At 36.8% G+C, this 13,360-nt stretch overlaps 1 protein-coding gene and 1 pseudogene across 1 annotated transcript; both read left to right on the forward strand.

Annotated features, from left to right (window-relative positions):
• Window positions 1-1,262: 1,262 nt before the first annotated feature.
• LOC130748702 (cytosolic sulfotransferase 15-like) lies at window positions 1,263-2,670 on the forward strand (annotated as a pseudogene).
• Window positions 2,671-7,327: 4,657 nt separating this feature from the next.
• LOC130742351 (cytosolic sulfotransferase 14-like) lies at window positions 7,328-10,902 on the forward strand. The gene is made up of 2 exons (XM_057594457.1): window positions 7,328-8,007; window positions 10,414-10,902. The coding sequence occupies exons 1-2, from the start codon at window positions 7,369-7,371 to the stop codon at window positions 10,816-10,818; spliced, it is 1,044 nt and encodes a 347-aa protein (XP_057450440.1). The 5' UTR covers window positions 7,328-7,368; the 3' UTR covers window positions 10,819-10,902.
• The last annotated feature ends 2,458 nt before the right edge of the window (window positions 10,903-13,360 follow it).

A 13,360-nucleotide genomic window follows, 5' to 3' on the forward strand; every position in this document is an offset into this window, starting at 1 on the left:
ATGTGTAAATGGGGAAGGGTTTGGACGATAAACCCTCTGTGGAAAAACCTTGGACTCATTTATTTTTGCTTCTATTTGTTTTGTTATGCCAATAGCCTGTGAAACTGAATAAGGTTTGAGTATTGCTAATTCTCTTTTGATTGCAGGTGACAAACTGGAGACGAAGCAGTCCAACACAGCTTCCGGTGACAGTCTGACAACCTGATTGGAGATCCGCTCGAATCTGGTTTGGTAATCAGCCACGGTTGAAGATTGCTGGAGCTTGAAGAGCTCTTGTTGGTGATTCCCATAAGAAGATGGGCCAAAACGGATAGCCAAAGCACGAGTAAAAGCTTCCCAAGATGAGAGTTGGTAATTGTTGTGCATCCAACGGTACCAACTAAGAGCATCCCCTTGCATATAGAAGGAAACCAACTCCAAACGTTGTGCTAGAGGTGTTTGGTGAAGCTAAAAAAAATGTTCAGCATGAAAAAGTCATTCCAAAGGGTTTGAACCATCAAAAGAGGTAAGTTGTAGTTTGAGGGTTTTGGGAAGGGTTTGTGGGGGGCCATTAAACCCAGTAGGAGGAGGAATGAAACCCGCTGGCATGGGGGTGTTGAATGTAGGAGAAGGTTGAGAGAAGGAGGAGAAATAGGGTTGCGGTTGAGGGAATGGAAGGTGTTGTGTTTGGGGAAAAGGTAGGGTTTGTGTTTGAGGGAAAGGTAGGGTTTGAGGTTGAGGGAAAGGGGGTGGGGGCTGCAATATGGCGGTGTGGGAGTTGTGGGAAAGGATGAAGTAGGGGGAGGGGTGGGGGTGGGGGTGGTGGTGGGGGTTGTTGAATGTTGAGCTGGGAAACCCTTTCAAATAACCCATCCATTGCTGTCTTCATATCAGCTTGGAGAGAAGATGCAATAGAAGCTAGCTTGCCATCAATGGCCGCCAACACCTCAGGGGAAAGTGAAGAGTCTGTAGGAGGCATGAGGAGCAAGATGAAAGCACCAAAATGGTGGCTATTTCTACAATTAACTATTCTACTCTACTGAAACTCTAGCAGAGAAATAAATGCTAATCAAGAAAGAAGATAAACTTGAGAATTTTCCTTGATTTCAGGAATCTCAATTACAGCTCATATATGATTGTTTACTTTGGCAACTACTGGCCTTACACTTGTCATAATCCTAGGCTCTCTTTTAATTCAATTATTCTGGTACTATGTAGTGGTTCCACCACTTGGGCCTTGTTACCGTTCTCTTGGGTCTAGAGTGAGTTGGAGAAGTGAACCCATCAGAAAAGGTGCTATCAGAGAATTTGAACCCGATATCTCTGCTTAAACTAAAGTTATTGTGTGCTAATTGATGCTATAAATATTAGTTTTGGTTGTGAGCTAAATTCAAATGCTAATCACAATTAACTTCCAAGATAGCTAGCTAGCTACCATTTGTTCTTTGCTCCAATGGCTTCAACACATGATGTAACAGAAAACCAACCAAAGGATGGGGCAGGGCAGCAAGAAATAGGAGAAGAAGACAGGCTAAGCGAAGAAGTTAAGGAGCTAATCCTGTGTCTTCCTAGAGCGAAGGGTTGGATAACTCCCTATATATATCTTTTCCAAGGCTATTGGAACGCACCAAATACAATCCAAGGAATAATCACTTTTCAAAAGCAGTTCCAAGCTAAAGACAGTGATGTTGTTGTTGCCAGCCTTCCAAAATCAGGCACAACCTGGTTGAAAGCTCTTACCTTCGCCATCGTTAACCGTCACCAATATTCGCCTTCCTCAGACAACAACCCATTACTTGCATATAATCCCCATCATCTTGTGCCTTTCTTTGAACATTCAGTCTACAGTTATTCCGCTTCTCAATCTTCTTTCACATCCTTGATGACGACGAAGCGAAGAACTTCGGTACACATATCATGTTCCCTTCATTGGCCAAGTCCATTAAAGAAAACTCCAAATGTAAGATAATTTATATTTGTAGGAACCCATTTGACAACTTTGTATCTCTTCGGATCTTCTTCAACAAAGTTAAGTCAGAATCCTTACCTAAGTTCACTCTAGAGGAAGATTTTGAAAGGTTTTGCAAGGGGATGTCTCCCTATGGTCCGATTTGGGACCATATATTAGGTTACTGGACGGAGAGCATAACAAGACCGGACAAGGTTCTGTTCTTGAAGTATGAGGATCTTAAAAAAGATGCAGATTTTCATACGAAGAGAGTGGCGGAGTTCTTGGGTTGTCCATTCACTCAGGAAGAAGTAAGTAGCGGGGTGATTGAAAACATAGTCAAACTGTGTAGTTTAATTTGGAGAAGATGAAAGAATTGGAGGTAAATAAATCTGGATCTGTGGGTATTAATCTGGATTGGAACATTGACAACAAGCATTTCTTTAGGAAGGGTCAAGTAGGGGATTGGGTGAATCACCTTTCACTTTCAATGATTGAAAAGTTATCCAAGATCACACAAGAAAAGTTAAGTGGATCAAGCCTATCATTTAGCTAGCTTCCCAGCTGTGGTTAATGGTTACTTTATCTAAGATAAGTGGCTAGTTAGCTACATAAGAACCATGCATGGAGCTGAAATGTGTGAGTGTTGTTTTATTTTTCTGTAATGCAGAATAAAGAGGTATGAGAAGTCCTAGAGACCATGTAACCGATTACCATCCAGAATCAATTGGATGGGAGATGTGATATCAGTTATTTCTTGTGGGTTTTATGGTAAAATTTATCTTTATTCACTTTCAAGATCGCTTGGAATAAAAAAATCGATAATTAATATATAGGTTGTGCATTTTTTGAATGCAGGATTGTAATGTAGGAATTACATATAAACTGGATCAATACTAGCAATTAGAACACCATAAAAATTAGGATAAATTGTGTACCTCTTTCTTGAATATATCTTACAAGTCTTTTTGTTTTGCGGAAGCAAGCACACAATTGTATGGAATAGCAACAAGATCTTCCACTTGATCTCTTGTCTCTGGCAAACTACTCTTTGATGGAGCAAGCAGTTAAAGAACGTTAAGATAAAAATAAAAAGAGCTGAATATAAAGTGTTTAAAAAATAAGATGTGTATATATCATTACTCCTAATTGATGGTTGTAAGAAGGTTGTAATTCGGGGCTTTGCTCCACCCTCTTGCAATAAAAATAAAAAATTTAACCCGTACACCTCTATATGTGACTTACTTTGCCACGGCCATGCACTTCTCTAGATTTTTATTATGGTCATCAAACTTAAGAGTCAAGTGGGGATCCTGCCCTTTATTAATAAAAACATGGAAAACCTAATATCCATCCATCATGGATATTAGGCCCATTAGGCTCCACACAGAAGTTCACACACTTGTCTATTGGGCTCAACCCAATTAACTTATATTCACATGTGATTCCCAAAATAGCCTATAAGGATCACATTAACATATAGGCTCACAAGGAAAAATATATCAAGTAACATTCAACTCATTTTAATAAAATAAAAAGTCATCAATCAATATACGCCCAAATTAAAATAAAATTCTAACACATAAATCATAATCATCCATTCCCATGCCTCATTCTTTTTATTAGATAAACTGTAAACTTCTCTTGGCACGCGATATATCTATATTAGATAGAATTCATACGAAGATTAATCCGGCAGAGAAACGACAAAATCTACCATGGACCTGGTTCACCATGGTCTCTAGTGTTCTAGTGGCCTATGGATGGACCACAAAAGAAAAAAGTTTAAGAAAAATTTTTATGACCACAAAAATACCAAAATAATTCCAAGTATTATAATTTTCACAAAATCATTGTCCACCTTCCGACCACCGTCGGGGAGAGGAACCTTGGCCACCTTCCATTGAACAAAAAGTGAGAAAGACAGCAAAATAGAAGCAACAAAAACACGGGACTCAGGCATTAGGGATGAGGACACTAAAAGAAAGTTGTGATTATCGTTGAAGCCCGACGCTAACAGGCAAAAAACCAACACTACAGTCAATTCAGCGTCAGCTTAGCATCGACGTCATGATCGACTCCAAAAGGGTTGAAGCTAACTTTTAGAGTAGACATTTTGGCCGACTCTAAATTTAGCGTCGGCAAAGCTAACTTTTAGGATGGACTTTGATTAACCTACTTAGTATGTATATTGTCATTGTCTTGCTTGAGACTATAAGATTTGATCAAATTAATTTTCTCTTGACTATTCTATGTATGCCTATGGCTTAAGTTTTTAACAAATTAAGTGATATTATTGTAGATATGTGATGTTATGATTGATCAAACTTAAGTATATAATTCATGAATTATAAATTATTTCTTGATTAGCTTTTTGCTGCGGGAGCAGATCAATATGTGCGTTGAGAAAGAGGTGTTGGCGACTCTGTCACTCGAACCGGAGCCTTCGTCGGTAGACGAGCGAGTACCGGTTCCGATTGGTGGAGCATAGCGACTGGAACTCGCAACCAAACACTCATAAGTGAGATTAGAGATCTTGTAACGATTTCGAGCTTCACGATTTCGAGCTGAGCGACCAGAGTTCCGGTGCTGTTATCATCGCCGGCGGCTGGTGCGACGTCCTTTACTCGGTGCTCGGGATTAGGCTAGAGAGAGTGTTTAATGATTAGTAGTTTAAATTAAATTAATCAATTTTAAAAACTCTTAGGAAAATTTGCAGGAAAAAAATGTAGAAAAATGCATTCAAAATAAGAAAATCCATAGCAAATATAATGTGTCGGGCCATAGGACAATTTATTGGAAACGTTGTAGGAAAAGTTGTGGGAAAAAATTGTAGGAAAATTCATAAACAATATTGTAGAAATATCTAAAGCAAATAAGAGGTATTACTGGGTAGGTAAATCAATTTGTAAAAGCGGTAGGAAAATCTGTAGAATTTTTTTTTTAGAAAAAACTATAGGAAGAATCTGTAGTAAAATCCATTTATAGATTTTTCTACAAATTTTTTTCGTGGAAAAGTTCATGAGAGTATTTGACATTTCTTGCGATTTTTCAAGAAAATTTGAAATTTACATGAAATACAGGATTATTTATAAGAAATTTATAATAAAAAATCCACAGGAAATAAGGTTTTCTTTGAAACATTTATTTTTAATTAGTATATGCTACTTGGATTAGGAATCAAGACACGCGGCAAACATTTTAATTAGAGTTTAATGGATATGCACCGGCAGTGTAAAATAATTTTACACAGACATCCAATTGAATTCCACCAAATCAGAAAATATATTATTCTTTTAATTAAAATTAAAGTCAAATGTAATTATCTCTCCTATGTGGCATGCTTTGATTGGATGACTATGTAAAACTATTTTACACTGTCAGTGCATATCCATTAAACTCTTTTAATTATATCAAATTATGTCGAAAAATTCATCTTGCAACAAGTTTTTTTGTCTTTTTTTTTTTAAATGAGAGATGATATTATTAATAGAAGCCAAGAGAAAAAATCTCAGGGCCAACTACGTACCGATTGAGATCCTCTCCAGCCTCTACGGCTCATTTATAGCCATAAATCAAAATAATTAATGGTTGAGATGTGTTGAGGTGAAAAAAGTAATTTAAACACTAAAACTTTTTTAAGTGTAGTATACACTGCTCTGGAGAGAATCCATATCCAACTACGGACACCCCACCCCATAAGGAGGGGATAGGCAACAGCGAACTAACAGAAACATCAAGAAAAGGAGGAACAAGCGAATACAGGGGGAACACCATGGGATTTGGAGTTGGACAGTAGTAAAAGGCATAATTCCACGAAGCATAGCAGCAAGAGACCATCGGTAGCATCTATTGGATAGAAGAGTACTTGAGTTGTTGTGCTGTGGCATGCCACTGTCCTGAAGCAAAATTTCTGGCAGACTCCGGTGCAAATCCCAACTACCGATTTTACCTTTAAGGGTTTACACAACTACGATATAACCCATGCACTCGAGGCTGACCGCAAGGAATTAACCTTTACAAAATATTGCCCAGAAAAAATTGAATTGAACAAAAAGAAAGAAGCTCAGGTAAGAAGAGAAGAATACTATCAAGAACCACCCCCGTTCTCAACCTAGACTCCTGCTATATATTCCTTCTCAAGATAAAAGAATTGACACCAAATTAATGGTTATTTACTCATACGGTCAAAGGCATAATATCATTGATGTAGTAACGGATGAATTGATATTCATTATGGTAAAATCAGAATATTAGGAATGGTAATAAATTGGCTTATTGACTTTGACCGATTCAAAGACAATTTGGACACATGGCTTATATAATCCATAGAATGATGTTAATTGCCATTATTTCACAGCATCAACCCAAATGTGAGGACCAAATATGAAGAAGGACCACCACTAACATCCTGCCTCTCAAACCAACCACAAGCTAGAAAAGCAGAAGAGAAATGCAGCAGCCAATGGACCTCCAGAACAGCAAATTAAGGCAAGACCAGACAAAAAAACACCAGTAAAGTTACTCCAAGGAAGACCACAGAGGTTAAAATGCCGCCTTGACAAATATGAGGGGACAGAGCCAGAGAGGGACTACACAAAGAAAAGTTTTTTGGACCATTAATTCGCATGTGATATGTAAAATAAAAGTGAGATTGTTTCACTTACTTAAATGTGTAATTGGTTTAAATTAACACAACCATCATATCATATACCGAGTGAATCTACCGGAGTTGAATTATTTTGACTTACTAATTAATTATTTAATGCAACTGTATCTACAAAGGTTCTAATAGACTAAAGTCTATTGGCCTATATTGAGTTATTATAGTGAACATAAAAGTTGTTTAGTTATGTTTCTGCATTTTATAATGAAAAATGATATACATTACGAAACGAAAATTCTTATTCTTCTTTCCTTGTTTTCTATTATTACCATTTTTATCTTTAACTTTCTCATATGATCTGTCTCCCTCTATCTACGACTACCAGTCATTAATTATGAGCCATTTATTCATTCATTTCTTTTAAAATACTTTTTGTAATAAGTAGCATTGCTCTTCTAGAATAATCTTAGTAAGATGATGCCATTTGTATGACTTTTTTTTTTGATAATGTTTGTATGACTCGTTTTACCCCAAGGGTGAAGCCTAATTAACTCCATAAATATTAAGGTTAATGAATGAGATTGGTACTGAAAAAATTGAAATCAGTTTTATTCGTCTTCTTTTTTATAGTTTTATTTTGCTATGCTATGGAGTAATCTCTTGGTAGGATTTGATTCCTATCGGACTTGAACCCTAGGCTTGTGCTTATACTAGAGTTATTTACGCACGTGCTAATTGTTGCTATAAATATTAGTTTGGTTGTGAGCTAAATTCAAATGCTAGTCACAGTAAACTTTCAAGCTGCCTATATAGCTGCCATTTGCTGTTTGCTCCAATGGCTTCAACACCTCATGTAACAGAAAACCAACCAAAGGCTCGGGCTGGGCAGCAAGAAGCAAAAGAAGAAGACATGCTAAGTGAAGAAGGTAAGGAGCTAATTCAAACTCTTCCTAGGGAGAAAGGTTGGATAACTTCCTATATCTATCTTTACCAAGGCTGTTGGATCTCACCAAATGCAATCAAAGGAATAATCCCTTTTCAAAAGCAGTTCCAAGCTAAAGATAGTGATATTGTTGTTCCCAGCCTTCCAAAATCAGGCACAACCTGGTTGAAAGCTCTTACCTTCGCCATAGTTAACCGCCACCAATATTTGCCTTCCTCAAATGACCACCCATTACTCACATACAATCCGCATCATATTGTGCCTTTCTTCGAACTTGCTGTCTACGGTAATTCCACTAATCAATCTTCTTTCACATCCTTGATGACGACGAAGCGAAGAATCTTCGGTACTCATCTCATGTTCCCTTCACTGGCCAAGTCCATCAAAGAAAACTCCAAATGTAAGATAATTTATATTTGTAGGAACCCATTTGACAACTTTGTATCTCTTTGGATCTTCTTCAACAAAGTTAAGCCAGAATCTTTACCTAAGTTCACTCTAGAAGAAGATTTTGAAAGGTTCTCCAAGGGGATGTCTCTGTATGTTGGTTTTTTTTAACGTGAAAGAGAAGAGAAATATTTATGATGGAAGACAGATTTTTTATTAATCAGAACTTGCTCTTTTAAATGTAAAGAGTAACTAACAAACTGACTAGAAATCTGCAAAATTTGAAATACTAACAGAAGATACTCTAAACAAATTCAAAGATAGTCTAACTAATCATCCTAACAGAATTAGGACTTATTCAAATTTAAATAACAACTTCAAACTAACAACTTAAATTTAAAATTCAAACAGCTACTGAGACATAATTTCAACACTCCTCCTTGGATCAGTAGCTGGAAACTTCTAACTTCTCAAAGTTCAAAAAAGTCAACCATACTGGAATATGTGCTCCGGCAGGTTCGCTTCCATTCCATGGACACATCACGTATGCATAAGAATATGGTAGCGGAGGTGCAAAATACGCCACACTATAGTTGTTGTAAATAAAAGCAGGAAGTGGATGAACATAGTAATGTGTAGGGTACATGTGATGACATGGAGGACTCTCATTAGGTAGTTTTGGATTTTGATCTGTTCCTTGAGGTCCTGGCACATGAACATGACCTTCAGGCTCTTTATCTTTTGGCTGGCGACCCAAAACCTCAGTGGCTGCAAAAACACCACCATCATCTTCAACAGTAACACCCCTGTTGTCGTTGTTGCAATTGACTTTCCCTTTCTTTTTCTCTTCGTCGTCACCTTCACTAAGAAGTGTGACAGGCTCGTTGGCCAAATCACCATGAAATGCAATTTTCTCCTCCTTTATTGAATCAAATGAAAAAGTCTTGCTCCTCATTTTTACCTTGAACATTTCAAGGCCTTCTGGATCTTTAACTATGCAGCTTTTATCTTCAAAGATAACTTTGAAGTCTTTCTCAAGCAACTGTCCAATACTAAGCAAGTTTTTAGTAATTTCAGGTACATACAAAACATCAGAGAGAATTTTTGTACCTGTGTAGCTTTCTATAGCTACTGTCCCCTTGCCTTTTACTGGAATTTTTTCGCCATTCCCGATTCTGACCCATTTGACTTTGGTGTTGTCCAAACTCTTGAACAACTCTTTGTCATTGGCCATGTGATTAGTACAACCACTGTCAATCAACCAAGATTCACAAGAATTATTACTAAAGAAGCAAGTAGCAACAAATAGCACGTCTTCTTCCTCCTCTTGCGCATTTTTTGCTTCATTTGCACTTTCCTGGATTTTGTCTCTACAAATTACAGCTTCATGCCCCATCTCGTTGCACTTGCTGCATTTTGCATCTGGCCTTCTCCAACATCTGAACGGTGGGTGACCCATCTTTCCGCAATGATGACAAGGTGGATAATTTTTTCTACCTCTGTCATTGTTTTGGTTGTTTGGAAAATTCTCACAACTGGTTGGTTGGTTCTTCTTAATAGAATTATTTCTTTTGGATCCATTATCATGATGCTTTGCTGCAAAAGCACCTTCGACAACACGATCTTCTCTCATCAGCCTTCGTTGTTCTTGGGCTTGCAATGCATGCATCACTTCTGCCAAAGTGATTTTAGAAAGATCCTTCGTATTCTCAAGTGAGGCAATAGACGCTTCATACCTCTCAGGAACTGTTACCAGAATTTTTTCAACAATTCTTGAATCAGCAAACGCACTTCCAAGCAGCCTTACTTTGTTAGCAATATCTAACAATTTTTCTGAGTATTCCTTGATTGTCTCAGACTCTTTCATCTTCTGCATCTCAAATTCTCTCATTAAATTGAGCACTTGCATGCTTCTTATTCTTTCATCTCCAACATACTCCTCCTTCAAATAATCCCAAATTGCTTTCGCTGATTTGAGACTCATGATCCTTGTGAAGATGGTTGATGAAACACCAGCAAAAAGGCATGATTTTGCCTTTGCTTTCCGGGTTTTTTTCTCCTTGTGACTCTTGATCTGGGCCATGGTAGGATTGGCAGGCAGCGGAACGACTTCATAATCCTCTTCTATAGCTTCCCAAAGATCCAAAGCCTCTAGGTAAGCCTCCATCTTGACAGCCCATAGATCGTAGTTTTCTCCATCAAAGACTGGAGGTGCAACTTTGGAGAAATTTGATTCAGCATCCATGTTCACAGGTCCGTAAGAAGATGGCTCTAGATACCACTCTGTTGGTTTTTTTTAACGTGAAAGAGAAGAGAAATATTTATGATGGAAGACATATTTTTTATTAATCAGAACTTGCTCTTTTAAAGGTAAAGAGTAACTAACAAACTGACTAGAAATCTGCAAAATTTGAAATACTAACAGAAGATACTCTAAACAAATTCAAAGATAGTCTAACTAATCATCCTAACAGAATTAGGACTTATTCAAATTTAAATAACAACTTCAAACTAACAACTTAAATTTAAAATTCAAACAGCTACTGAGACATAATTTCAACACCGTATGGTCCAATTTGGGACCATATGTTAAGTTACTGGAATGAGAGCATAGCAAGACCAGACAAGGTTTTGTTCTTGAAGTATGAGGATCTTAAAAAAGATATAGATTTTCACGCGAAGAAGGTGGCCGAGTTCTTGGGTTGTCCTTTCAGTGAGGAAGAGGTAAGTGGCGGGGTGATTGAAAACATTGTCAAATTGTGTAGTTTTGAGAAGATGAAAGAATTGGAGGTTAATAAATCTGGGACTGTGGACCGTTTTAACATTGAGAACAAGCATTTCTTTAGGAAGGCTCAAGTAGGGGATTGGGTGAATCACCTTTCACATTCAATGATTGAAAAGTTATCCAAAATCACACAAGAAAAGTTAAGTGGATCAAGCCTATCATTTAGCTAGAGAGTGCTCTTAACAGCCCACGCAAGCTTCCCAGCTTTGGTTAATGGTTACTATTTCTAAAATAAGTGGCTAGCTAGCCACATAATTAAGAACCATGCATGGAGCTGAAATATGTGTGTGTTTTTTTCTTTAATGCAGAATAAAGAGGTATGAGAAGTCCTAGAGACCATGTAATCCATTACCTCTATTTTGTTACCATCCAGAATCAATTGGATGGGAAATGTGTGGTCAAGTTATTTCCTGTGGGTTTTATGTTAAAGTGTATGTTTATTCACTTTCAAGTTGGCTTGGATAAGAAAAGTGATAATTTATTTATAGTTTGTACATTTTTGCATGCATGATCATAAATCATAATCTTCAATTCTTTTTGCCTCATTTTTTTTTATTAAACTCAGATTGGTAACTTTTTTCCCCGAAAAACTGAAACTATAAACTTCTCTTGGCACGCTATATATCTATAATGGATAGAATTCCTACAAAGATTAATCCTACAGAGAAACAACAAAATCTACCATGGACCTGGTTCACCATGGTCGGTTTATGGATGGACCACAAAAGAAAAAACTTAAGAATTGAGCTCGCAAAAATACCAAAATAACTTTAAGTATTAATTATAATTCTCACAAAACTATTGTCCACCTTCCGACCATGGTTCTATTGAACAAAAAGAAGTGAGAAAGACAGTAAAACAACAGCAAACAAAAACACGGGAAACCAGGGATGAGGACACTACAAAAAGTCACTACTAGCATCGGGTAAAAGGATAAAGCCGACGCTAACAGGAAAAATATTGACACTACAGTCAATTCAATGCCGGCTTAGCATTGACATCATGACCGAACTTAAAAGGGTCGAATTGGCTTTTATAGTAGACCTTTTGGCCGTCTCTAAATGTAGTGCCGGTAAAGCTAACACTAACCCGATACTGTTCATTTGGCAAAAAGGTTGACTCTAATGTATTTTTTTTAGCGTCGTTCGGATAGACCAACACTAGTTTATCACATTTAGCGTCGGTAAAGCCAACACTAATCCGATACTGTTCACTTGGCAAGAATTTCGACGCTAATGTATTTGTTTTAGCTCGTTTGGATAGACCAATGTTAATTTATCACATTTAGCGTCGGCCTCACGCTATTTAGTGACAGTTTTAATTGTTTGGTGGCTGTTGAAAACTGCTACATATTGCTTATATATGTTCACAAATAACAGTTTCCGGGAGTTAAATACCACCATCTACTCAGATTCTAGTACACACTTCCCTCAATCAACAATCATTCAAACGAAAATGATAATAGCCTCATGTAAAGTTCCTATCACTCATGGTCAGTGGCTATGACTTTATATTATGACAATTCACTTTAACTTTGAATAAACGCATCTACACTATAAAGCTTACATCTATTGAACTTAAGACTGATAAAACCCACAGAATAGAAACCACAATGCAAACAGTAAAAAAGATAACAAGTAACAAAGAAAAAAAATAAAGGGAGAATTGAAAAAGCAAGGAATATGTATATATAGGAACTACATGTATCATATCTAAAATTACATGCTTTGGCATTCGAAATCACTACTATTTAAAAAAAAATTATGAGAAAGAGAATTGAACCCGATGGAGCTACTAATCAAGAATATGTACATTCACTTTCACTTTTAGGGTTCTAATTGAAGGAAGGAAAATATTCAAAACTCATTAAATGGCTCCATCAGTATGAGGAAAATAAAAATTTCTTTTTTTTTGGACAGTGAAAATAAAAATATTCAAAATAACGGGCATGATCTATATTTTTTCAATAGACAAATATTTAGCCCATATGAGGTCCTCTGTTTAGGGCCAACCTCAAGGTCCAACATCAATTCTAGATGGAGAGCCCATAGCATTTGTTGTGGATTTTAATTCTAATCATAACACCCTCAAATTTTGGGGTTAGACTATGTTAAGAAAGCTCCTAGTAAACTTCAAAAAATAATAACAAATTCTTAGTGAGCAGAGATGAATATAAAAAAGGTGTTTGCTGTGGTACCTTAATTTAAATGAGGGTACGATACCTTAAATGACGTAAAACCTCTTTCTCTCCAATTTTTTTAACTTCTAAAAGCCTCTAGCACCATCATTCATGAGCATTTTAGTAGATTATCTCATTATCTTGTCGTTCGCCAGACACCAATTTCCATATCTCACTCTTATTGTGGTCAATAACTCTCTTGTTCTAACATCGCATACATTTCTACTTCCACCACTAGATTCTAACTTAAAAAGAGCTGAACAACCGACATGACGTTTAAGATTCCAACAAAAGTTAAAAGGTCTAAGTTTCTCTCTTTCTCTGCCCTTCAATTTCACAATTTCATCTAGTCGGGGTACCGTACCCAAAAAAAATTCAGGGTACCACAGAATTTGCCTATAAAAAATGTCCAACAAGAGTTAAAAATGACAAATTTGACGTATATAGTGTATGCTTACTTAATTGTGTTCTTCTATTAAAGAAAAAGAAAAAATAGGAAAGCATCAAATTTATGTTCCTTCTTTTTTGCTAAG

Source organism: Lotus japonicus, chromosome 3 (genome assembly GCF_012489685.1).
Source record: "Lotus japonicus ecotype B-129 chromosome 3, LjGifu_v1.2".
Taxonomy (NCBI): Eukaryota; Viridiplantae; Streptophyta; class Magnoliopsida; order Fabales; family Fabaceae; genus Lotus; species Lotus japonicus.

Coding starts and splice junctions, on each gene's coding strand:
- LOC130742351 (XM_057594457.1), top strand. CDS start 7,369: ATGGCTTCAACACCTCATGTAACAGAAAACCAACCAAAGGCTCGGGCT. Junction 8,008..10,413: donor TTGAAAGGTTCTCCAAGGGG/ATGTCTCTGTAT, acceptor AGCTACTGAGAC/ATAATTTCAACACCGTATGG.